Source organism: Microcaecilia unicolor, chromosome 8 (assembly GCF_901765095.1).
Source record: "Microcaecilia unicolor chromosome 8, aMicUni1.1, whole genome shotgun sequence".
Classification (NCBI taxonomy): domain Eukaryota; kingdom Metazoa; phylum Chordata; class Amphibia; order Gymnophiona; family Siphonopidae; genus Microcaecilia; species Microcaecilia unicolor.
Genome location: NC_044038.1, coordinates 165,565,536 through 165,593,034, shown reverse-complemented (window position 1 = coordinate 165,593,034; position 27,499 = coordinate 165,565,536). Strand labels below are relative to the sequence as shown.

Here is a 27,499-nt window from a genome sequence, read left to right as displayed (position 1 = left end):
TTTTTGCCAGGTATTTGTGACCTGGATTGGCCACTGTTGGAAACAGGGTACTGGGCTAGATGGACCATTGGTCTGACCCAGTATGGCTATTCTTATGTTCTTACTAGTAAAACAGGCCTGTTTCTGACACAAATGAAACGGGCGCTAGCAAGGTTGTCCTCGGAGTGTGTATGTTTGAGAGAGTGTTGTGAGACTGACTGTGTGAGAGAGAGAGAGAGAGAGAGAGAGAGTGAATGTGCGAGTGTGTGTGTGTGTGTGTGTGACAGAGAGAGTGAGACTGGGTGTGAGTGTGTCTGTGAGAGAGAGAGTGTGTGTGTGAGAATGAGAGTGGGTGCCATGGGCCCCCCTCCCTCCGAGTTCCAGGGTTGTCCCCTCCCTCCTTCTGAGTTCCAGGGTCGTCGTCCCCTCCCTCCGAGTTGAAGGGTCGCCCTCCCTCCCTCCGAGTTGCAGGGTCGCCCCCCCCCTCCATTCGAGTTGCAGGGTCGCCCCCCCTTCCTCCCTCCGAGTTCCAGGGCCATGTCCCTCCCTCCCTCTGAGTTTCAGGGTCCCCCTCCCAGTTCTAGGGTCGTCGTCCCTCCCTTCCTCCCTCCCTCCCAGTTCCAGCCACACTCGCTCCAAGTTTTAAAAATCATCTTCACAGGAAAGCAGCGTTAAAAGGCGTGCAGCCTCGGTCCTTCTCTCTGTGGTAGCTCTGGTCCCGCTCTCATTGCGGAAAGAGGAAACGAGGGCAGGACCAGAGCTAACAGAAAGAGAAGGGCCGAGCCTGCACGCCTGGTGGGGGTGACCTGGTGGGGGCGTGGTGTTGCGGCGAGGGCAGCAAGGGCGGGGCCTCGTGCGGTTGGTCAGTGCTACGGCTGACATTCCCGGAACTATGTAACGTTCAGTAGCCTTACAGCAGAGCAGCGCACGAATGCCTCAGTCACGCAGTCAGCTTCAGAACGTTGGAGGTGCGTTTTATTAGATAGGATGTTACTACTACTACTTAACATTTCTATAGCGCTACTAGGGTTACGCAGTGCTGTACAGTTTAAACAAAGAAGGACAGTCCTTGCTCAAAGGAGCTTACAATCTAAAGGACAAAATGTCAAGTTGGGGTAGTCTAGATTTCCTCAATGGAGGTGTAATGGTTATGTGCCGAAGGCAACATCGAAGAGGTGAGCTTTGAGTAAGGATTTGAAGATGGGCAGGGAGGGGGCTTGACGTATAGGCTCAGGGAGTTTATTCCAAGCATAGGGTGAGGCGAGGCAGAAAGGGCGGAGCCTGGAGTTGGCGGTGGTGGAGAAGGGTACTGAGAGGAGGGATTTGACCTGTGAGCGGAGGTTGCGGGTAGGAACGTAAGGGGAGATGAGGGAAGAGAGGTAGTGAGGGGCTGCAGATCGAGTGCATTTAAGTAGGAGAAGCTTGAACTGTATGCGGTACCTGATCGGAAGCCAGTGAAGTGACTTGAGGAGAGGGGTGATATGGGATGTTAAGTGACTTTCCCATCTCTATTTATCCCTGCTGCCTGGATGGAGTGAAGGAACCTGCTCAGTACTGGGAGTACTCAGGCACCCATTGCATCCATGAAGTGGCCCCTTTTGATCAACCACTGTTGCTTAACTAGTATTTGTTATTTAACCCAGCTCAGTACCACAAGCCCAAAGGAGGATATAAGCATATTTTACTTTGTGATTCTGAACTGCAGTGAACCGGCACACCTGGGTGGGGTTATTCCAGAAGGAGTCATAATTTATATTGCAAAATAAACAAGGGAAACCAAAGGTTTCTAGCCATGAAAAGACCTGGCTTACACGTGCACAACAGTTTCGGTGAATCTGTCTTATAAGATATGAAAATTCACATTGTACATGTTTCATTGTGAGCTGTGGTGTAGTAATCCAGCAGTTCAAAAATGCGGTTGTAGGATTTGATATGCTCCTTTTTTATCATCAGGATTACATTCCTCTATGCTCTCCTCAACTAGACTGTGAAGAAGTGCAACAGAGTTATTCTGTGCTATAAGAATTTAGTTAGAGGTATGAAAACATAAGGGAAATTCAACTATGAAACTGATGTAGGTCAACAGAACTCGGACATGACAATGAAATGAAATTATTATGAGAAATCTGAACTCTTTTCTCACCTTGTCACAAGGTGCCATCCTGTGAACCATGTCGGTTAAATGCCCAACCATCCGTTCATCGAGGAAATCAGAAGGAAAGGTTTCAATCCATTCAGTCAACAGCTGCAGAATTTTTGGGCCAAACTTTCTGATGTGTGCCTGAGGTGGACAGAATTGAGTGTTACATTGGCAGGTGTTGACACAAATTCCAGCTTCCCACTGGGCATTGTTCTACCATGATCATTAATTCACAGCTCTGCCAACCCTGAGGTTTCTGCTATGTGCAGATTTCATGATAGGCCAGGTGACTGGTACTCAGTTTCACAGTGAATATCTGTTCTGATTCAAATACAATTTACACTACAAGACCCCCAGGATACAGTTCATTCTCATTTAGCCACAAGCAACACAGGCTCCACCTAACCTCTGACCACCAATAGGGGCCATAGTGAATGTGGCAACTGTATATACTGCACAAATATGATAACAACAAATGTATTTACTAACCCCAGGGATCATAAATGACTCATAATTGGAACCGTAATTCTCCATCATCTACTTAACAATCGGATTATTTTCTCCCTATTATCGTACTGCCTAATTTATCATGCAATCCATGTTCAATATGTGATACCAATTGCATGTTCTCCCCTTTTTTTACCTGATTGTTCATTATATCATCCATGTTTATATATATATTACCAATTGTATCTGTACTCTGAAATGGCTTAAGTCATGACGGAAAATTGTAAGCCACATTGAGCCTGCAAATAGGTGGGAAAATGTGGGATACAAATGCAACAAATAAATAAATAAAGCATATAAACTAAAGTACACTACAGATTGCAACAGCAGCGATGTTGTATATGTATTACAATGTCCTTGTACTAAACTATATGTAGGTAAGACTACAAGGGCGCTTAAATACAGACTTAGAGATCACAAGTTTAATATACTTCACCAGAGGAGGGAAGCCACGCTGGTAGCCCATAGTTTAGAAAAATTTCATACATTTTCAGAATACAAATGCATAGCCATAGACCAAATAGGGAAATCGATCAGAGGAGGCTATCAGGACCGAGCCTTGATCCCGAGGGAACAACGCTGGATCTATCGTCTTAAAACCCTCACACCTATGGGGTTAAATAACTGCATAAAATGGAAGGCGTTCCTATAATCACATCTCGGCCTCTTTAAAAATTAAGAATTCAGAACAGCATTGTCCCTTTAATTATCAGGTCTTCATTGATTGGTAGACAAAGTTGGTGTTCATTTAAAAATGGGTGCCATTTTGACTGCCGGTAGTCTTGCTGAAAGAACCAGCCAGACATATCAAGGTAGGCTAAAATTCAGAAAAAATGCTATATGGCTGTTTCCATCCTATATATTCTCTCTCAAACAACCAAATGTGCAATTTCTCCCTAGGGCATATCCAGCGATCGAGGGCATAGCTCCTGACGAAGTACTCAGGAAACAGAGGCACTCTGTCGAGCATACCTTTTCGATGATGCTACAGCCCAGATAAGTGAAATCAAACTTTACAAGTTTGATAGAATAGAGAATTAAATAGACACTATAGGGTAGAAGCACAAAATTAATTAAAATGGAGGTTTTTTGACTAATAATGAGCCTGTACCATAGTCTCTCATAGTAAAAGTGTATGTAATGAGATATGCGGCAATCTGTTATTCACGATATTTAAGATGGTGAATACAGAGCTTCTGAAGTCTTTTCCTCCACTAATTCAATATTACAAGAGATTCACATTGCAGTATATACAATTATTTAAAATAAAGAAAATAATTTTTATGACTTGCAGGCCACTTTAATTGTAGTAATGTGAGAACTCAAATTAGAATCAATCCTGGATATCTCAGAGGACATCAGGCAACCTGCAGGCTTATGGAGATTGTCTTTTCCAACCTGCACGCTCAGAGCCACTCGTAGGCCAGTAAAGGGGCCACAGTAGTGACAGCTGTCTTCCCTTTTCCTCTCCCAGAGTACCCCAGATCTGCAGTGCCCACAGACCTGACCAGCTTGAGTAAACAAAGGGATCTGAACACAGATTCCCTGCATCACAACGCTCAATATCTATGGGGCAAGCCCTTCCCCCTAAGATATACTTTTTAATACAAGGAGAAAGTCTTAAGACTGCAGTTGCGCAAAACCCAAAATAAGCCTGCTTGCATTATCTGCCCATGAAACAAAGATATTTAGCCACTTTATTTACCACATTTAAAACGACTGGTGTGTTTGCGCTGTACTTCTTGATTTGCTTAATTATCTGGTCCTGGCTCAATAGACCACGATGGTTGGTGTTTGCAAATGCTGATAGTAACTTCCAGCCCACTGTTACTGAAAATGTATTATGACTATTACCAGCTCAACCCTAAGTCAGTCGCATCAAAGGTAGAAGGTCCCTGGATTTTAGCAAAGAGTTTCATGCTTCCAGCTACTAGTCCTTCATGGATAGTTAGAGAAAGGGGCTTGTTCTCCTGCTGAATGCTGCATATTTATATCTAAGATACATTTCATTCTATGCAAACTAAAAACACTAATGTCCTACACACTGAAACTGACAGCTCTGCATCCCAGCCTTGTGTAGGCTTAACTCAGTGTAAGGAAAAAAAGAAATATATTGTCAAGGGATAAAGAAAAGATGAAGAGGTCAGAGGAGCAATTAGACTGACATCCACTGTGCCTACAGGCCAGCTGCCGGACAATCGTGAGTGTATTATAAGGACATTACACAGACAGCTGAGATTCCCCCCCCCCCCCCTCAACTGAACATAGTCACATACCATTAAATGACAACACATGTTTTATACATTAGTCCTTGTAACCAGAGCACAGAGAAGTATCACAGGAGCAACTCTGAAGGGAGCAAAGGACCAGGAGGAACAGGCTTTACAAGAGTCAGTCAAGATACAATCAAGTTAGGCTAGAAGGAAGAGGGTAGGGGAACCCTAGAAAGAAGTTGCTTAGAAAAGAGAAGGTATCCATGGGTGGAGGTTGGGGAGATCACTTCAAAACAATCAGGAACTTTCCACAGAAGAATGAAACACTTCAAACTACCAGAACTGTGGACAATACCAGCAAGTACAACCATCAACTGTGAAGCTAATGGAGAAAAAGACCTCGAAAGTCTGTGGTACACTATGATGTCTCATAGAAAACTAATACTCAACATACGGCAACATCATCATTGGCCATATCATCCTTTTCTCAGTGTTAGAGTTTCTTCTTCATTAATTAATACACTTAGAGGTGTATTTTCAAAGCACTTAGACTTATAAAGTTACATAGAGGGGCATAATCAAACACCCAAGTTTTCCTGAGGATGTCCTTGCAGGACGTCCCAGCGAAGGGGGTGGGGAAACCCATATTATTGAAACGATGGGCGGCCATCTTTTGTTTCGGGGACGCCCAAATCTCAACATTTAGGTCGACCTTAGAGATGGTCGCTCTTAGAGATGGTCATCCCTGATTTTCGGCGATAATGGAAACCGAGGACACCCATCTCAGAAATGACCAAATCCAAGCCATTTGGTCATGGGAGGAGCCAGCATTCATAGTGCGCTGGTCCCCCTCACGTGCCAGGACACCAACCGGGCACCTTAGGGGGCACTGCAGTGGACTTCAGAAAAAGCTCTCAGGTGCATAGCTCCCTTACTATGTGTGCTGAGCCCCCCAAAACCCACTACCCACGACTGTACACAACTACCATAGCCCTTATAGGTGAAGGAGGGCACCTAGATGTGGGTACTGTGGGTTTCTGGTGGGTTTTGGAGGGCTCATATTTACCACCACAAGTGTAACAGGTAGGGGGGGGATGGGCCTGGGTCCACCTGCCTGAAGTGCACTGCAGTACCCACTAAAATTGCTTCAGGGACCTGCATACTGTTGTCATGGAGCTGGGTATGATATTTGAGACTGGCATAGAGGCTGGAAAAAATGTTTTAAAATTCTTTTTTAGGGGGGGAGGGGGTTAATGACCACTGGGGGAGTAAGGGGAGGTCATCCCCGATTCCCTCCGGTGGTCATCTGGTCATTTAGGGCACAGTTTTGTGGCTTGGTTGTAAAAAAAAAAGGACTAAGTAAAGTCGCCCAAGTGTTCGTCTGGGACGCCCTTCTTTTTTCCATTATCAGCCGAGGACGTCCATGTGTTAAGCATGCCCCAGTTCTGCCTTCGCTATGCTTCCAACACGCCCATGTGAACTTTGGTCATCTCCGCGACATTGATATTGTCCATGGTTCTGGTAGTTTGGAGGTTGAGGAGAGACAGGGTCCAAGCTACACCCATGAGAAGCATACCCAACTCTAAGAAAAGAAGACAAAGCAGAGACACTTGAGTGCTCGCTTCAGAGGGTTGGGGGTGACAAGACAGAGGAGGAAATTCTGCAAGAAGCAAGAGAATGTAGACCCTAGGCACTACAGATATGGGAGGAGCCACTGAGGCCATCCCTTCTGGGACAACTGGTTCAAAATGAGGCCAAGCTGAATTCAGTACAGCAGGGAAAAGAGTGCAGACCTGGTTATCTGGATGGCAATGGACTTACAGGACTTTCATGGAAGACCCAATGTAGTACCCAGAGAGAAGGCACAATCCTACCCTGCCCCCATTTTTTTCAGCAGTTCATGTTTGCTGCTACTTCTGTTTTTATATTCAGTGCTGAAAACCAAACTACCTCATCAAGCGTTGGGTCATCCAGTCGTAACTGCTCAATGCACCTGTGACAAACCTGAGACACCAGTTCGTGAGGTTGAATGAAGAGTCTTGCACTTAGCAGGAATGTAAAGATGTATGCTTTCTGGAAAATAACAGAAGCCCCACCATTAGTGGACAACATTTATCAGAAAGTATCTCAAATTTGATTTGATGTTCTTTTCTTTGGTACTCCTGTTCTTCTCCCACATCCACATCCCCTTTCACTTACGTGCTATAGAATTTGTGCACTAAGGTTTGAGAATATCGTGCATTTACACACGTAACTGCAAATTTGTATAAATTAGTGCCAATTTAACTCCAATTCTCACCAATAATTTGTTGTTTGTGCTAATTAGCAGCTAATTTGTCAATTACACACACAACTGCTGGTATTCTATAACCTGTGCATGCAATTTTGAATGCCATTGAGGTGGCGGTAGGGGCTCCCTCGCTAACCTGGGGGTAACCAGGCAGCGCATGGCACTGCCTGATTACCGCCGGGTACACTCCTGCACTACAAAAATAAATAAATTTTTGTAGCGCCAAATATGATGGCACACTGTAGGCTGGCAGTACTTCCTGTTTAGCGAGCAGTAAGCCCTTAGCCGGCTAAGCAAATATTCAGTGCTAGCTGGTTAAGTTAATAGCGGTTAAAGATAGGCCTATCTTAACTGCTCAACTTAGCCAGTTTAGCGCTGAATAGTCAAACTTAGCCAGCTAATTCACGCAACATAGCCGGTTAGCAGCTAGCCGCTAAGCACTAATATTCAACAGAGATAAGCGCTATTCAACTGGCCAGGAGCCGTTTTTGGATGGTTAAATACTGCTGAATATCGGGCCCTAGTGACTTTAGCTATGTTTTCCCAGTACGGGTCATATATGGGTAGAAAGATCATGTCAAAGTATCAGCAACTGGTGAAATACTTCACCCAAGGGCATCTGGGTTTGATGCAGAAATCAGCTCTAAGCGCTATTCTATAAACAACGTGTAACTCGGAACTCTGTTCATAGAATAGTGCTCCACATGGATTTTTTTGTCGCCCAAATTTGGCACCATTTATTGAATCTAGTCCTAACCTTTACTGAGTCTATTCCTAACCGCTAAACTGAAAACTGGCTATTTTGTTGGGGGGGGGGGGGGGGGGGTCTGGAGGCAGAGTTGGCACTTATGAGATTAAATGCCAATATTTAGTCTTAACCACCTAAGTTAACCGGACAAATCGGACCGCATAAAACTCAGTCCTATCTTTATCTGGTTTTGCTTAGGTGATTAGGTGCTGGATATTTTATTTTTATTTTAGTTACATTTGTACCCCGTGCTTTCCCACTCATGGCAGGCTCAATGCGGCTTACATATACAGGTACTTATTTGTACCTGGGGCAATGGAGGGTTAAGTGACTTGCCCAGAGTCACAAGGAGCTGTGCCTGAAGTGGGAATCAAACTCAGTTCCTCAGTTCCCCAGGACCAGAGTCCACCACCCTAACCACTAGGCCACTCCTCCACTCTATCACACTTAGGAGCCCCTTTACAAAGGCACGGTACGGCCACATTGATGCACGCTGCCCAATTACCACGGGGTTAGTGCGTGGGCCGTTATCACCTACTAAACAGGTGGCAGTAAGGGCTCAAGCAGTAAATTGCCATGCATTAATTTTAATATTAGCACACGGCCATTTAAGGCCCCATTTTTAAAAAAAGGTCTTTTTCCCGCCACGGTAAAAAGTGGCCCAGCACGCGCCAATTTCATGCACCAAAGCTAGTGCAGGCCACTTTATATAACGGCTTAGAAAAAGAGCCCCTAAACCAGATAAGAGCTAGCCGGCCGCATAAACCTGGATATTCAATGCCAGTGCCCGGACATGGCCCAGCACTGGGCATGATGCCAGCAGTGGCCAAAGAATGGTGACTGCCCCCAGCTGAGTATTTGCCCCATTTATTAAAAAAATTCTGCCACCCTTCATCGGAGTTGAAGAGAATGAAATGCTCACTTCTGGATAGTAGTCAGCAGTGGGTATGAGGTGTTGGATTAAAGCGTCGAGAGATGCTGAGATGAGGTTTCCATCCTGGAAAGTCAATCCACCTTGGTTGTCTTGTGACGAATGTACGTGAGGACTGAAGCCACAGGGGGTAAACATATTGCTGGAACTCGATGTCTGTGGCATGCCTTCCTGCAATAAAGGGCATCAGTGATATCAAAAAAAGCCAGACATAGAGCATAGAGACAAAGAAATAAGAGGCAGGTGCTATAAAAAAACAAACAAACAAACAAACAAACAAACAGAAAGCCCGAACAGCACCAAAATATATATAAAAAATAATGATTCATTATGCAACTCTGTAAGTCTAAGGGCTTTGAAAATATGTATCAATCTAAGTATCAATAAAAATCAATAAGAACCGGAAATAGACCCATCATGGCTGTGGTTCAATACACATCTGCTTCGGGGGTCAGCAATACAAATATAAATGTTGGTTATGTATTCTCACCTTCAAATAATCAATTTCTCCCCATCCTTTACTCGCCTTGAAAGCCAATTTTCAGTTTTATTTCCTTGTCCCTCTTCCCACTCCCCGGACCCCACCCTATGTTCCTGGCACCAGGTCTGACTTGAATTCTTTTTATTGTGTAAACCACGTGGAGGGGCATATTCGAACGGGGCTGGCCATCTATAAGGGCGGCCATCTCTAATGCGGCGTACCCGACTGTATTATCGAAACAAGATGGCCGGCCATCTTTCGTTTCAATAATACAGTCGGGGCCAGCCAAATCTAAACATTTGGGCCGCCCTTAGAGATTGCCGGCGTTAGAGATGGCCGTCATTGGTTTTCGCCGATAATGGAAACTAATGGCAGCCATGTCAAACCCGGCCAAATCCAAGCCATTTGGTCGTGGGAGGAGCCAGCATTTGTAGTGCACTGATCCCCCTCACATGCCAGGACACCAACCGGGCACCCTAGGGGGCACTGCAGTGGACTTCACAAATTGATCCCAGGTGCATAGCTCCCTTACCTTGGGTGCTGAGCCCCCCAAAACCCACTACCCACAACTGTACAACACTACCATAGCCCTTAAAGGGTAATGGGGGGCACCTACATATGGGTACAGTGGGTTTCGGGTGGGTTTTGGAGGGCTTCCATTTACCACCACAAGTGTAACAGGTAGGGGGGGATGGGCCTGGGTCCTCCTGCCTGAAGTGCACTGAAGTACCCACTAAAAACTGCTCCATGGACCTGCATAGTGCTGTGATGGAGCTGGGTATGACATTTGAGGCTGGCATAGAGGCTGGCAAAAAAATGTGTTTTAATTTTGGGTGGGAGGGGGTTGGTGACCACTGGGGGAGTAAGGGGAGGACATCCCTGATTCCCTCCGGTGGTCATCTGGTCAGTTCAGGCACCTTTTCGAGGCTTGGTCGTGAACAAAAATGGACCAAGTTGGCCAAATGCTCGTCAGGGCCGGCCTTCTTTTTTCCATTATTGGCCAAGGCCGGCCATCTCTTAACCACGCCCCTGTCCCACCGATACACCCCCTTGAACTTTCGCCAGCCCTACGACGGAAAGCAGTTGAAGCCGGCCAAAATCGGCTTCTGATTATACCGATTTGGCCGACATTAGGAGAAGGCCAGCCATCTCCCGATTTGTGTCGGAAGATGGCCGCCCTTCTCCTTTGAAATTAGGCAGGTTAGTTGCCTATATAAGATCAAATTAGCAGTATATCAAGTGTGCCAAATACATAAATTAGCAATAAATACATTTCTTCACAAGCCCCATGTTGATCTGCTGAAAGGGCACATGGTCCTTGTTGGGGCAGTTTTATGTGAACAGAAACATGGTGCTGTTTGGTTTTTCCTGTTTTAAAGAACATGTAGGACAGAAGCTAAAACTTGATTTTAATGCTGCTTATGGCCTTCTACTACTACTACTACTACTACTTATCATTTCTATAGCGCTACTAGACGTATGCAGCGCTATACACTGAACATGTAAGAGACAGTCCCTGCTTGACAGAGCTTATAATCTAATTAGGACAGACAAACAGGACAAATAAGGGATAAGGGAATTACTAAGGTGGGGATGATAAAATAAGGGTATTGAACAAGTGAGTAAGGGTTAGGAGTTAAAAGCAGCATCAAAAAGGTGGGCTTTTAGCTTAGATTTGAAGATGGCCAGAGATGGATCTTGACCTACTGGCTCAGGAAGTCTATTCCAGGCATATGGTGCAGCAATATAAAAGGAACGGAGTCTGCAGTTAGCAGTGGAGGAGAAGGGTGCAGATAAGAGATATTTACCCAGTGATCGGAGTTCCCTGGGAGGAATGTAGGGAGAGATGAGAGTGGAGAGGTACTGAGTAGCTGCAGTGAATGCACTTATAGGTCAATAAGAGGAGTTTGAACTGTATGCGGAAACGGATAGGAAGCCAGTGAAGTGACTTGAGTAGAGGGATAATATGAGCATAATGACACTGGCGGAATATTAGTCGTGCAGCAGAATTTTGAACAGATTGAAGAGGAGAGAGATGGCTAAGTGGGAGACCTGTGAGAAGCAAGTTGCAATAGTCTAAGCGAGAGGTGATAAGAGTGTAAATGAGGGTTCTGGTAGTGTGCTCAGAAAGGAAAGGGCAAATTTTGGTGATATCATATAGAAAGAAACGACAGGTTTTAGCAGTCTGCTGAATATGTACAGAGAAGGAGAGGGAGGAGTCGAAGATGACCCCAAGGTTACGAGCTGATGAGACAGGAAGGATGAGAGTGTTATCCACAGAAATAGAGCATGGGGGAGGAGGAGAGGTTGGTTTAGGGGGAAAGATAAGAAGCTCAGTCTTTGTCATGTTTAGTTTCAGATGGCACTGAGACATCCAGGCAGCAATGTCAGACAGGCAGGCTGATACTTTGGCCTGGATTTCGGCTGAGATTTCTGGTGTGGAGAGGTAGATCTGGGAATCATCAGCGTAAAGATGATACTGAAAACCATGGGATGAGATCAGAGTACCAAGGGTAGAAGTATAGATGGAGAAAAGAAGAGGTCCCAGGACAGATCCCTGAGGTACACCAACTGACAGTGGGATAGAAGTAGAGGAGGATCCACCAGAGTATACACTAAAAGTACGCTGGGAGAGATAAGAAGAAAACCAGGAAAGAACAGAGCCCTGAAATCCAAGTGAGGACAGCGTATCAAGGCGCAGGCTGTAATCAACAGTGTCAAACACAGCAGATAGATCGAGAAGGATGAGGATAGAATAGAGACCTTTTGATCTGGCCAGGAACAGATCATTGGAGACTTTAGCAAGTGCTGTTTCAGTTGAATGAAGGGGCGAAAGCCAGATTGAAGTGAATCAAGAATAGCTTGAGATGAAAGAAAGTCAAGGCAATGGCGGTGAACAGCATGTTCAAGTATCTTGGATAGGAAAGGGAGGAGGGAGATGGGGCGATAGTTGGAAGGACAGGTAGGGTCTAATGAAGGTTTTTTAAGGAGTGGTGTGACTATGGCATGTTTGAAGGCATCAGGAACAGTTGCAGTGGACAATGAAAGATTGAGGATATGACAGATAAAAGGGATGACAGTAGGAGAGATAGTGTTAAGTAGATGGGTGGGAATAGGATGAGAGGAACAGGTAGTTAGTTTTGAGGAGGAAATAAGATGTGTAGTTTCCTCTTCAGTGATTTCAGAAAAGGAAGAAAAGAGGCAGGGGTTGAAAGGCTGAGAGACTGGACTAAGGGAAGGAGAGGTGGAGGTGACCTGGTTGAGAATTCAAGTTTAATCTTGTGAACCTTATCATGAAAGAACTCAGCCAGAGTCTGGGGGGAAAGTGAAGTGGGGGTTGGAGGAGAGAGTTCAGTGTGGCAAAGAGACGTCAAGGGTTTGAGCCAAGAGAATTTGTCAACTGGATGTAATAGTCCTGTTTGGCAAGTAAAAGAGCAGACTGGAAGGAGGTCAGCAAGAATTTGAAATGTATGAAGTCAGCATGGGCACGGATTTCAGCCAAAGGCGTTTGGCAGAGCGGGCACAGGAATGTAGAGGTCAGCCTAGAATCCGAACCTCCTTCCTAGCCCTATTACTTCACATGATACAGCAAACTTGAGTATGCATGAGTGAAAATTATTATCCATTTTTATAGTGTTACAAGTACATAAGTACATAAGTACATAAGTACATAAGTACATAAGTAGTGCCATACTGGGAAAGACCAAAGGTCCATCTAGCCCAGCATCTAGTACAGCACTGTACCAACACATATAGGGAGGTCATTTACTTAGGTGTGCTGAAAAATGGGCTGCGGCAGCATAGGCGCGTGTTACGGACGTGTGCAGATCCATTTTTCAGCACACCTGTAAAAATGTCTTTTTAAATTTTTGATCGAAAATGGACGTACGTCAAATTGAAAATTGACGCACGTCCATTTTCAGTCTGAGACCTTACTGCCAGCCACAGAACGAAAGCAGTAACTTTAGAGCAAAAAAGTAACCTAATACAGAATAAAGAATAACATAACCGCGCACTAAACCCTGGGTATTCTACCCACGGTTTCTGAGGGCTTTTTCTTCATTTTTTACAAGCACGTATTTTGACATTAGAGCTTTATTTTCTGTATTAGATTACCTTACTGCCAGCCATTGACTTAGCGGTAAGGGTAGTAAGGGTCTACGCACATCAAATGCCTTTAACCGCCCAGTAGCACTGCACGCCAGAAAACAAAAATTATTTTCTGGTGCGCGTAGTGGACACGCACCAAAAATGAAATTACCACCCAGCACACACAGTAGCCAGGCGGTAACTCGGATTTGGCATGCGTTGGGTGCGCATATGCCCTTACTCGGCTTAAAGGACCCCATAGGAACTTGTAAGCTCCACGGGAGCAGGGAAATGGAAGTCATGATACACAGACAAGGTAAATAGGAGGTTCTGGGAATATTTGTAAGGATCAGGAATTAGATTAAGGTATATGTTAGTTAAAATTAACGCCATGCTTAGGGAGAACCAGTTTTAGGATTTAGAAACTGTTTTAGAAAGGTAGATTTTTGGAATAATTTGCATGGGTTGTTACAGCAGAGCAGAAGGTATCTGTCTTTTAAGAGGTTATACCATGGGCGTAGCTAGGCGGGGCAATGGGGGCAGGGGCCTCCACAGATTTAGCCCTGGCCCCCTCTACTTTCGACCCCCCCCCCGCCGAAATCTTCCCTGCCACTTTTGACACCCCCACGCCGCCAGGTACCTTTACTGGCGGGGGTCCCCAACCTCCGCCAGCCGAAGTCCTGTTGAGAGCTGGTCTCCAGTACATTCGCTGATCTGTTTCTGTGAGTCTTGACTCGCGTAGCGTGAAGGATGTCAGGAGTCAGGACTCACAGAAACAGATCAGTGAACGCGCCGGAGACCGGCGCTGAAGAAGACTTCGGCTGGTGGGGGTTGGGGACCCCCGCCAGCAAAGGTACCTGGCGGCGGTGGGGGAGGGTCGGCAGTGGAGGTGGGGGGGGGGTCGAAAGTGGCGGGGGGGTCGGCAGCACGGGGGCAGTCAAAAGTGGTGGGGGTGTTGGTGGCGCCGGGGAGGGGGCTAAAATGTTCCCCCTCACCTCGGGCTCTGGACCCCCCTCCTGCCGAAGTCTGGCTATGCCCCTGGTTATATAAGAAGGAAATTAAGCGCTTCTTTTACAGAACCATGCTAGCAATTCCTGTGTGGCAAGTGAGAGGAAGCCCATTCACTTCTTATGGGGTTCCTCTCATTTACTGCACAGGAATCGCTAGCACGGCTTTATAAAAGAAATCCTAAGTTTTTGTGCACATAGCACACAGTCATAGAATAATGGGAAGCATTAACTAAAGGAGTATGGTGTGCACTTAGTAAATTCCAGATATGGCACCAAAAAAAATATCAGCCCTGAAAAAAGTGTTTGCCCAAATTTGCACATGTAATTTTTAGCAACTTTTACAGAATTAGGGGGTTAATATTCAGACTCATTTTAGACAGGTCATGGAAGTAGGAATTGAGACGTGCAGGTCAGTGCATGTTGATAGATCAGGTGCATGCAACACAACAACCATTTTTTAGAAAAATAAATGTATAGTATATTGATGGGTTCAAAGCTGCCACATAACCCTAGAAACATAACTGGGTGTCAGACTTATGAGTTCTTGTACCAAGTAGTCCCTATTTTACTCGGACCAGGTTCTGCTTTGCTGCTGGACAACCCCGGGTTTCACCTGCGTTGAGCCCCTAGGTGCAGGCAGCCTGCAGGACTTACAGGACGGAGCTGGAAGCGGGGTGAGGAATGTATCGGCCAGGCAGGCAACAGGTCAAGAGAGTAATCCGGGTACAAGCAGAAATCAGTAGGCAGGCAGCAGGTGGCAGGCGAAGAGTGATCTAGATACAGGCAAAAGTAAGTAGGCAGGCGACAGGCAAGAGAGTAATCCAGGTACAGGCAAGTCAGTAGGCAGGCGGCAGGTACGAGAGTAATCCAGGTACAGGCAAGTCAGTAGGCAGGTGGCAGGCAAGAGAGTAATCCAGGCACAGGCAAGTCAGTAGGCAGGCATGAGAGTAATCCAGGCACAGGCAAGTCAGTAGGCAGGCGGCAGACAAGAGAGTAATCCAGATGCAGGCGAAAGTCAGTAGGTAGGCGGCAGGCAAGACAGCAATCCAGGTACAGGCAAGTCAGTAGGCAGGCGGCTGGCAAGAGAGTAATCCAGGTACAGGCAAGTCAGTAGCGAGGGACCAGAAGATAAGAAGCAGACTACAGAGTTAGTAACACTTACCAAAGTAGAAGCCGAAGCAATGAAGCAGGGGAAGAGCTTACCAGAAATAGTGCTGGCATCTGACATCAGCAGGAACCAGCTGGGGAGGAGAGCTGTCATTGGCCAATGGTAGTGAGGGAAAGGGAGGAGACCGCCTGCGGAGGCCAATCCCTGCGGAGCAAGGAGGCAGGGCCACGGCCCAGAGCAGCCTGCAAGATGGAGCACCAGAGGAGAGATATTGGTGTGCGCGTGAGCACCGCGCCGCCAAGAGAAGCATCGGACCCGCTATGGAGGTGAGGAACGTGACACTGGGTATTATCCCAATGCTATCACAGTGACTGGTTTCCCTTGCTAGTTTGGCATGGGGTGGGTGGATGACAAAAACTACTGAGGGCATAAAGGGGCAACCCTTCCTAAATCCTCCTGTGGAGTGCTGCTCAATAGCAGCTGTTTACCAAATCCTAAACAGGAATGGTAGCAGGTGTAACTCCCAATATCCATCTTTTAGGACATAGTTGTTTAGTCTCCTTTTGAAACTGGGAATAAATGTCTATGAATCTTCCATGCCCTTGTCCTGCCCAAAACACACTCAGACCACACCCCCTTTTCAATTGCATGCAATTGGGTTTGAGACATCCATATTGCTTTGTAAAATAAGGACTTAAACGTTTTTGCAAGTTAAATATTTTAGGCCATCGTGTGCTCAATGAATGGTATCTTACCCAATAGCAACATTCAGAAGGTTTTTAAAAAGAGGGGGAGAGGGTATAAGGGTGTGATCCTTGCTTTTGCCATGTCCTCAGACTCTCCATAGTGACATTTTTGTGTGAACTATTGGCCATTTGAGTTTCTATTTCTTACACTATCAAGTGGATTATTTTACTTGTTGATTTCTATATATTAATGGCCGACTAAAGGGTCTCCATAAAAGCCTCGACATGGAAATATGTTGGATGAAACTCTAGACTATTTGAATTCTAAATGGCTAAAGGTATTAACCTGGTGGATAAGTGAAACAATCCGTCAATGGGGGAAAATAGTGACAGACGTCAAAGAGCCATGGGCTGGCAGTAGATCCAAAAAGGTGCGGAGATAGGATGTACATGCAGAGCTCTGTGGATGGCTCTGAGTGAGGCGGAACTCAAGCATGGAGAAGCAGAAGGAACGCCTGAAATTAACTACACTGAACATTCACAGCAATCCTCACTCCTTCAGATACCTTTGAGCTAGTTCCTGGGCACTTAGGAATGTGCACAAGAGATAGATTTGCATACTGTGATGGTAGTGCATGCAAATCTATCTTATGCATATTCATTGTGGATATTCTAACGGGCTGGGTTTGTGTCCCAAGGACTGGCTGAGAACTCCTGCTCTAAGGAGATAATTTTATAACAGTACCAATGCAAAATGAGTTTTCTTCCCCAGGAGCAATGCCTTCAAAAGGATTAGCTTTTTGCACCGGAATGACAAGAATGAAGCTCACTCCTAAACCAGAGCATGTGGACTATGATCTCAGTCTCTCAAATTCACTGTTAACTGTAATAGGCAAATTACACACGTATTTCAGCTTTTGAAAATTACCCCAGGAAATTTATGTGCATAGAATTTACAGCTTCTCTGTGTCACACACAGTTTTACTGGGCTAATTTATATGAAAAAAAATTTTAAGTGTTGCATAAATATTAAACTTTCCTTACCACAGGAATGCTTCCACTCAGTCCACATAAATTTATACGCATAAGGGTTACACGTGCATAAGTTTATGTGCATATTAGAAGGCTAATTTTATAAAAACCTACTTCTGCACTGTCAAACATTGTTACCTATGGAAATGCATTTTAAATAGGGTTGCATTTCCATTAAAAGTTTAATTGCACAATTAAAGGTATTTTTAGTTATTTATTTTCCCACTGCAGCTCCTTGTGGCTCTGGGCAAGTCACTTAACCCTCCATTGCCCAGAGTCACAAGGAGCTGCAGTGGGGGAAAAAAGTAACATACCCTTAATTGTGCGATTATTCGCTATTACATTTTTTTAATTCAATAATTTTTCAATAAGTATATCCAAGGCACTATTTCAAGAAACCAATACATGGAAAAAGAAAAGGAATAGTTAATCTAAATAATAAACAGAAAATCTAGACTTAGTCACAACATTAACAGGAATGCGATTACAAATTCAGCCATAAAACAAATTAAAGAATAAAAAGTGATGAAAAGATAAGAAATACAAAATACAAAGTAAAAAACTACAAATTAAAGAATCTAAAACAACATGAAGAATAGCTGTAAAGAGCCATACAGTTTTCACAGCTGACTTTAGAAAAGCAAGCTTACTTTTAAAATTGCCCTCCAAATTATGAATAACTGGAAACAGCAGATGCTAATCTATAGATTCATGAACAGGTGAGCTTGAAGGTTAACACCTACTACATGGACACTAACAATACACTTTGGGACAAATTCTATAAATGGGGCCTTAAAAATCAGTGCCAAAAATTAAGCGTAGTTTATAGAAAATACTCACACAGTTTACACATTTTATACAGGTACTTATTTGGTACCTGGGGCAGTGGAGGATTAAGGGGTCCTTTTACTAAGATGCACTAATGGATTTAGCGCATGCTATTATATTCCTATGGACGTCTTATGATTTAGTGCGCACGCAATCCAGCTTATTTTCGAAAGAGAAAGACGCCCATATTTTGACCTAAATCGGGAGATGGGCGTCTGTTTCCCACGGGTGCCCAAATCGGTATAATCAAAACCCGATTTTTGGCATCTTCAACTGCAGTCCATCACAGAGACGAACAAAGATCACGGGGGCATGCCGGAGGCGTGGCGAAGGCGGGACTGGGGTGTGGTTATCGGCAGATGAGAGATGGGCGTCTTTAGCTGATAATTGAAACAAGAAGGGCGTTTTTGACGAGAATTTGGTCCACTTTATTTGGACCCTTTTTTTCAGGTCCAAGTCCCACAAAAGTGCCCCAACTGACCAGATGACCACTGGAGGGAATCAGGGATGACCTCCCCTGACTCCCCCAGTGGTCACTAACCCCCTCCCAACAAAGAAAACCCACTTTACAAACTTTTTTTTCCCAGCCTGTATGCCAGCCTCAAATGCCATACCCACCTCCATGACAGCAGAATGTGTTCTATCCTCTGACAGCCTTTCCCTGGTTCTGATGTTGGTCTCGGGTGAGTGTGACACCTTTTCGTTAAGGGCACTGCAGAGTCACATCAGCAATGCATTGTGGTGGGTGTAGGGTATTGGGCTACACCCAATGCACACCATCGTGAGCATTTAACACTAGCTTGTGTTAAATGCTCACGATGTTGGTAGTTGGTAGGCTCTACTTCCATGGTGCTCTTCCCTCTGCTTACTGGGTCAGAGGGCCCTGTTTTGTTTCCGGTAGTTCATGAGGTAGTGGCCATTTTTGTAAGACACTTTTAGATCCCTTTCATGTGTTAGCCACGTTACAGCACTTAGTTCTGCCAGCTCGGACCTACTGCTAATCTCAGTACCAGCAAGACTCGTTGCCAGTGGGGCACAACCTCTGATCTGCAGTTAACTGTGAGTAAAGGTGCTTATTCAAATAAAGGACGTTTTCAGCGAGATTAGTCATCAGCTGTCAACTGCTTTGCCAAGGCTATACACCAGCAACAAGTCCTGTCCCTGGAGCACTTTTAGTGGGTACTGCAGTGCACTTCAGGCAGGCAGACCCAGGCCCATCCCCCCCTACCTATAACACTTGTGGTGGTAAATGGGAGGCCTCTAAAACCTACTGTACCCACATGTAGTTGCCCCCTTCATCCCTAAGAGCTATGGTAGTGTTGTACATTTGTCCCTCCCACGACCAAATGGCTTGGATTGGGACGTTTCTGAGCTGGGCGTTTTTAGTTTCCATTATCGAAAAAAAAACAAAACGCCCATCTCAGAAGGGACCAAATCCATGGCATTTGGTCCATCCAAACCATATTTTTGAAACGACAGATGGACGCCCATCTTTTTCGATAATACGGTCTGTCCTGCCTCTTCACATACCCATTTTCGGACATAGACGCCCATGGAGATGGGCGTTCACGTTTGATTATGCCCCTCCACATCTGTTAACATACCTTAGTTAAAGGACCCTAAGGGGTCTTTTTACTAAGCCGCATAAGTGTCTACGTGTGCCCAACGTGCGCCAAAATGGAGTTACCTCCCGACTACCGTGTGGCTCTTGTGGTAATTTCATTTTTGGCACGCATCCGATACACGCATCTGGAAAATATTTTTTATTTTTGGGCACGCGTAATGGACACGCGCCAAGTGGCATTTGGTGCACATAGGTCATTACCGCCTGGTTACTGTGCGATTCTTTACCGCTCGGTCAATGACTGGTGGTAAGGTCTCAGACCCAAAATGGATGCGCGGCAATTTCAATTTTGCCGCATGTCCATTTTCGGCAAAATAAAAAGGCCTTTTTTACAGGCGCGCTGAAAAAAGGATTAGCGTGCGTCCAAAACCCATGCCTATACTACCGCAAGCCATTTTTCAGCACACCTTAGTAAAAGGATCCCAAGTGACTTGCCCAGAGTCACAAGGAGCTGCAGCGCAATCAGACCTAGTTCCCTTGATTCTCAGGCTTCTGCATTAACCATTAGGTAAAGAATGCTAAGCATAAAAAAAAGATACAGGGCCCCTTTTACTAAACCACGCTAGTGATTCTTGTTGCAGCAAATGCAATGCAGCCCATTCAATTCGAATGGTCTTCGTTGCATTTGTCACGCAGGAATCACTTGCTCAGTTAAGTAAAAGGGGCCCCGCAGTGTTCTTCAATCAAAGTTCCAAACCAAAATGTTCCAGCTTCATATTTCATAGCAGCTTAATCAGCTAGAAACAATATTTTATCAGCTGCCTCGTGAGTTACCTATGGTACAATATAGAAAAATACTTCAGATAAACATACAGAAAACCTAGGGCTTTGTGTTTTCACATTGCTACCTTTGATAAAACAACTAAATTTATTCATGAAGCTAGATAAAGAATGGTGCCAGCTATAATTTAAAATGTGCAGATGTACTTGTCGATGACATTCTTGCAGATCTGCTGCTGTGAATAAACAGATCAGACACGGTATTAAACAGAGAAAAATTGTCAAATCCCAGTAGCTACTTCTAATGCCACACCGTTGTTCGTAATCCTAAGAAACGCCTGAATCATACTGTATGGAGGAAAAGTAAGGCTCAGGGAAACAGAATTTATTCAGTAAGGCAGTGAAATAGTTGGAAAACACACAAAATCTGCAAATTTCACTATGCACATAAATGCGACAATTTATGCAGCACAGCTCATTGTAAGAACTATTTTATCGTCAAACAGAATACAATTGAGTAGGATATATTATCTATGTTTATGCATTTTAATATAAATGACAAGTTTTGTAAGTGTCAGAAAAATATTTTAATGTATTAGAACAGAGAATTCCCCTCCCCCCTAACCACAAAGCTGCCAGGACTTGATGACTGGGGCTTGATAAGGATTTGTATCCCGATACCCTATCTAAAACCAGTTTGAAAGTAAAATGCAGTCACTCATATTTTGGAATGCTTTGGAAAGGGAGCTTGGTAAGATTCTGCATTCTGATAACATATCTAAAACCAATTTGAGGGTACGATGCATTCACTTGTATTTTTGAATGTTTTGGAAGGGGGGCTCAGTAAGGGTTTGCATTCCAATACCCTATCTAAATCATGTGTCCCAATTTGAGGGTATGTCACATTCACTCATATTTTTGAATACCTTGGAAGTGAAGAATGCTCTGCCCTAAAATGCTATGGACTTTTAGGATCACCATCAAAATCACCTGTTAAACACTGAAAAAAGCACTAGGGGAAAGTATTTTGTCTGAAAGGTGCTAAATTATGATGACAGGCAACCGAGAATTTAAGCAGCTACCTGGAAAGTATTTGGTTTTAGCCATTATATTAGTGTGTTTTCAAGGTAAGATGCAGCGTTACTGGAAGAGAGGGGGATTCACAACAATGGCAAATGTTGCTGATGGAGACCACTAAAATTTAAATTCCCTAGGGTTCCTTTTACAAAGGCATACTGAAAACTGGCTTGTGGTAGTGTAGGCACGGGTTTTGGGCATGCACTGATCCATTTTTCAACACACCTGTAAAAAAGGCCTTTTTAAAAATTTTTTGCCAAATATGGATGTGCGGCAAAATTGCCGCACGACCATTTTGGGTCTGCAACCTTACCGCCAGCCATTGACCTAGCGGTAAAGTCTCATGCGGTAACCGGGCGGTAATGACCTACGTGCACCAAATGCCACTTGGCGCGCGTCCGATAAACGCACCCAAAAATAAAAATTGTTTTTTTGCTGCGCATATCAGACGCATGCCAAAAATAAAATTACTACAAAAGCCACAAGGTAGCTGAGCGGTAACTCCATTTTGGCATGCGTTGGGAACGCGTAAAGCATTACGTGGTTTAGTAAAAGGGCCCTATAGTTTCTTTCTCTGCCTTTGAGGGGGAGATGGAAGACAGGGAATTGGTCCAAGACTTTAAAACAAGATGCTGAAAAATATAATTTTTTATTATAGCTGTGGCATAAGTAAAGAAGCTGCTGAGAAACACATTATGAATCCACTGCAGATGCAATTATAAAGCTGGAGGCAGATGTTGGTTTCTTTTCATCAGGTCATAAAACATTCAATTTGCAAACTGTAAAGCTGTAAAAACTACATACAGCTCAACAAGTCAGAGCCAGTCTAAAAAGAAATTGCTGTCAAGGGAGAATGGAATGACGCCATCTTTAAATTCATAAGTACATGGAAAAATCTCCATGGATAAATAATAAAGAATTTAAAAAAGTCTAAGCTGAAATGTTATAGTTTAACATTTGGAACTAGAACCGACTCCCCTGGTGCCCCCCCCCCCCAAATTCCCCTTCTCCCCCATCCCAGTAATCCTTATACTTCACCCCTTTTTACCCTCACAACAAATTCTTAACCTTCCCATGCATTTGCTTACAATAAACCAGTCAATACACTAATTTGGAAATAATTAGACTGCAGCTTTTGCATTATCCAAGATAACAACAATAACTATTAACAAACAAAGAAAAAAATCCCCCCAAACCGAGCTACCATAGTGCAGTCAAAATAAAGTTCCAACCCTTTACCGCCTCACCATGACAGCTAAGGCAAAAGGATACAGCATGTATCTCCATGCTTTTTCATCCGGGTCACTTGACCCTCCTGCCATCTGCCTCATGGAGCCTTGAATCCAACACTCATCCCCTGATAAGCTATAGTCTGGTAGCTCGGGTGACTGCCCGCTGTAACACCATCAAGCCAAGCCCAGAACTCCACAATCTCCCTCCCAGTCTATCCACTTCCTGTTTCCCTGTGATCTGGGAGGATGGATGGGTAAGCCACCTCCTAGTAGCAGGAAGAAAGTCCTGCTCCCTGGAGGTGAATCCTTTATGTACCCCGGACCTCCCCTCTGACCTGACCCTCCAATCACCTAATCCTGGCCCGGCAAGAAGTCAAAATTAAATCATGCCCACCAATAGTCTGCCCCCATTTCAGCCCCCTAATGCCCTCCTTCCAACTAAGCCTTCTGCTTGCTCCCTCCCCTTCCCTTTCCCCTGATTGCCCCCGGACCCCTATGTCAGGTCATGCCAGGGTCCAGTCCAAAGTTAAACTCGTCCTTCATGATAGAGAATGACACGGGGACGGGGAACCACAGTAACCGCGGGGATGGGGACAGTGCCCACAGGGACGGGGACAAACTTTGTCCCCTTGTCATTTTCTAGTTGAAAGGGTAGAGGGTGGTGGTGGGAAGGAAGATTATTATAGCTGCTCATTGTTAGTATTGTTTTCGATTTGTAATTTATACACAACAGTTGCACAACATATTGTTCCTTTTTATACTGTAATAAAAAGATTTAAATATAAAATCATAAGTGTTCAAGGCTTCTGTAGATGAGGACAGAGCTCATGGGGATGGGGCAGGGACGGGGACAGAACGAGGATGGAGACAGGATCTGTGGGTTGGGGCAGGGATGGAGACAGAACCTGCGGGGACGGAGACAGAACCCACAGGGATGGGACGGTGACATGGACAAACTTTGTCCCTGTGTCGTTCTCTACTTCATAATAAACAACTCAGACTTAAGCTTACATAAAAATGCACTTTCTGTAGCAACAGTAATCAGAGATTCTTGAATCCGTGGGCAGGTTGCAGCAGTGGAAGGAGAGCTATTTCGATGCGCTTAATTAATGTTTTTTGCTCTTCTTCCTTTTTGGGTTGTGAGTACTACTTCTGCAGCATCTGTAGCCTCTGCTGCTACCAGATGCACAAGTTGATAATCAGAGACAGAAATTTCTCACTCGGCAATGCAAAAATAATTACCTTCTCCTCAAAGGCTGCAAGCAGGTCAAAGTTTGACAGCCAGAGAAGCTCTGGGGTATACGGTCCATGCCTCGTTCTACTTTCTGGCCGTATGCCATTTTGAGCAAATAAACCATTTTTCACTATGGAGCTCAAATTTGAGCACGACTGTGCAAAAATAATTACAATTATATTGTTCCTTTTCTTCTCTAGAAGCAAAATAGGCTGAATTAAAAAGGCTGAAAAAATATGTTCTAGGACTGCAATGCTAAACTCTGCCTATAATTAGATTCTCATTACATAATAAACAAGGTACTGCTAAATACATACACCAGCTGGTTTCCTGCCTTGGAATCAGCGTCCCTGCCAGCATTCGGCTGAAAGCAGCTGTTCCCCTCCCCTGAGGTGCCATAGCCTGCTGCAGGCTGACTGGATCTCTAACATTCTAGCTGTGGGAAAAGGGCCCTGCGCTAGCGGTGGGGCCCGTGTTTCTCATGCCAGTAGCGTAGCCAGAGTTTAATTTTTAGATGGGCCTGGAGGTGGACTGGGTGGGCACAAGCCTCGCATTTCCTCTCCATCCACTACCACCCCCCTCCCGCCCGCCGCTGCCGCATTTCCTCTCCACCCGCTACCCCCCCCCCCCCCCGCGACAGCCCCCTGCGCATGGTCAGTTCTGGTCATTTTTACTGACCTGAAGCACCGTTCTCTCTCCAGCACCGGCGATTCCCATAGCCAGCCTTCTGCCAGCGTGCGTCGTCAGAGCCTCTTCTCAGGCGCATCCCGCCTACTCTGCAACTTCCTGTTTTCTGCAAAGGTGGGATGTGCCTGAGAAGAGGCCCCGACGATGCGCGCTGGCAGAAGGCTGGCTATGGGAATCGCCGGTGCTGGAGGGAGAACAGCGCTTCAGGGCAGTAAAAGTGAGCAGACCACGCGGACGGGGAGAGCGGGCAGAAGAGGCTGGGCAGGCCTGGAGCAAAAGTGGTTGGGCCTGGGCCTGTCCAGGCCCACCCGTGGCTATGCTCCTGTCTCATGCACCGGGACCCATTTTACCGCAGTGGGTAAAAATCCCCCAGACAAACATGGCCACGCGGTGAGAACTCTTACCGTGTGGCCATGCGGCAGGGAGCCCTTACCACCACCCATTGAGGTGGCAATAACAGCTCCCGCAGTAACCTGGTGGCAACTGGGCAGTGCACGGTGATGCCCAATTACCTCCGGGTTACTGCCGCACAAGCCATTTCCATGGGTTTTCTTTTTCCCCCGGATGTGGCGCATGCACAGGGCGGAATTACCATTGGTGGCCGTGTTGGACTGGCGGTAGTCCCGATTTAGCGTTCGGTAAGCCCGCATTGGGCTTACCGATGCTTTGTAAAAGACCCCCTTAAATGAGATTCCCACTAGGAGCAAAGATAGCCTTTCAGCATAGCTAGGGAAGTACATAAGTACATAAGTAATGCCATACTGGGAAAAGACCAAATGCTCATCAAGCCAAGCATCCTGTCCCCGACAGCGGCTAATCCAGGTCAAGGGCACCTGGCAGCTTCCCAAACGTACAAACATTCTATACATGTTATTCCCGAAATTGTGGATTTTTCCCCAAGTCTATTTAGTAGTGGTCTATGGACTTGTCCTTTAGGAAACCGTCCAAACCCTTTTAAAACTCTGCCAAGCTAACCGCCTTCACCACGTTCTCCGGCAACGAATTCTAGGGATTCAACCATCTGGCAAACCTCATTTCACAGGAAGTCATGCCCTCTCCTTTGTTTCTGGAGAGCTATTTTCAATGTTTTTTTTTGTTAACTTCTCCTTTGGGATGAAATTGGGGTTCTGTTTGGGTGAAATGTGTTCTTCTATAATTCAAATATTTTTATAGCATTGCAAGTCATCCAGCTAAATCCATTTTTCAGCACGACTGCAAAAAAGGCCTTTTTGGGGGGGGGGGGACTGAAAATTGACATGTGGCAAAATTAAAACCAGCGCGCACCCATTTTCGGCCTGAGAACTTACCGCCACCCGTTGGCTTAGCGGTAAGGTCTCACGTGTTAACCAGGCAGTAAGCGTCAGTGCACATACACTGCTGATTACCTCCGGGTAAGTGCCACGTGGTAGAAAATTTCTACCGCGTGTTTTGGATGCACATCAAAAATGGAATTACCACCTGGGGCATTCAGTAGCTGGGCGATAGTTCCATTTTGACACACAATGGACATGCGTAGGCACCTATGCACCTTAGTAAAAGGGCCCCTAAAATGGAAGTTATGTGCCAAAATGTGGATAAACAGCAGTTACATGTGTAACAGCCCTTAGGTACCATTCTATAAGGTGGCACCTAAGTGCTTTTGCCCTTGCTGTAATCTTCCCAAAATTATACACCTGGGAACACCTACACATGTCACATGTAAAACTATACACCATTTTGTCACTATGAGGTCAGTTCTATAAGTGGGGTGCCTCCTTTTAGGCACCCCAATGACACCATGTGAGAACCAGGGGCGTAGCCAGACCTTAGCGGGAAGAGGGTCCACAGCCCGAAGTGGGGGGGCACATTTTAGCCCACCTCCCCAGCTGCCGACCCCTCCTGCCACCGCCGATCCTCCCCCGCCACTTTTGACCCCCTCCTTCTGCCGCCGCCGCCCTTTGCCCATCGCCGCCAGGTACCTTTACTGGCGGGGGTCCCCAACCCCCGCCAGCCGAAGTCTTCTTCAGTGCTGGTCTCTGGAGCGCTGATCTGTTTCTGTGAGTCCTGACTCATGACGTCCTGCAGAAGACTTCAGCTGGCGGGGGTTGGGGGGAGGGTGGACGGCGGCGGGAGGGGGAGTCGAAAGTAGTGGTGAAGGGTCGAAAGTAGTGGGGGGGGTCGAAAGTAGCGGGGGGAGTCAAAAGTAGAGGGGGCCAGGGCTAAATCTGTGGGGGCCCATGCCCCCGTGGCCCCACCTAGCTACGCCCCTGGTGAGAACCTATTCTAAAATGGTTTCTGGTTGCCCAGATTCCATCATACAATACTAGCGTAACCTAAAATTGGTGCGCCTAAAATTTAGGCACCGCTAGTTACACCAGCCATAGGCCTGGCATAACTACTGGCACTTACATGCAGCAAGGGGGTGAGTGAATTAGTTTTCTGTTAAATCCGTGCATAAGTAGCAGCGGTGCCCATGCTGGCATAGACGTGTAAATGCACACATTTACATGTATATGCTAGCATTCTAAACAGTAAGCAACTAGAGAGGATAATACAGTATACACAAAGAGCATACAAAGACTGAGAGAACAGGAGTCCTTTATTAAGATCAGACCCGACACGGGCCGTGTTTCGGCGTAAATGCCTGCCTCAGGGGTCTATTAATAAAACACATACAGTACAATAAAAAACTTAGTTATAAATAAATAATGAATTAAAAAGGTTTTTTATTGTACTGTATGTGTTTTATTAATAGACTCCTGAGGCAGGCGTTGTTTACGCCGAAACACGGCCCGTGTCGGGTCTGATCTTAATAAAGGGTTCCTGTTGTCTTAGTCTTGAAGGCCCAGTTGTGCTAGCATTCTAAACAGTTACATGCATAACATGCACAATAATGTGAGCGCC

General features: G+C 45.5%; 1 protein-coding gene across 1 annotated transcript in view; it reads right to left on the bottom strand.

Moving 5' to 3' along the window:
• RASGEF1C (RasGEF domain family member 1C) overlaps window positions 1–27,499 on the bottom strand; it is a 103,744-nt gene that overhangs the window by 36,989 nt on the left and 39,256 nt on the right. Inside the window, exons 2-4 of the mRNA XM_030212091.1 lie at window positions 8,800–8,979; window positions 6,790–6,912; window positions 2,123–2,260 (exon numbers count right to left, since the gene is read on the bottom strand). Of these exons, the coding sequence (XP_030067951.1) occupies window positions 2,123–2,260; window positions 6,790–6,912; window positions 8,800–8,973 (435 nt within the window). The 5' untranslated portion in view covers window positions 8,974–8,979. The remainder of the gene's footprint in view (window positions 1–2,122; window positions 2,261–6,789; window positions 6,913–8,799; window positions 8,980–27,499) is intronic.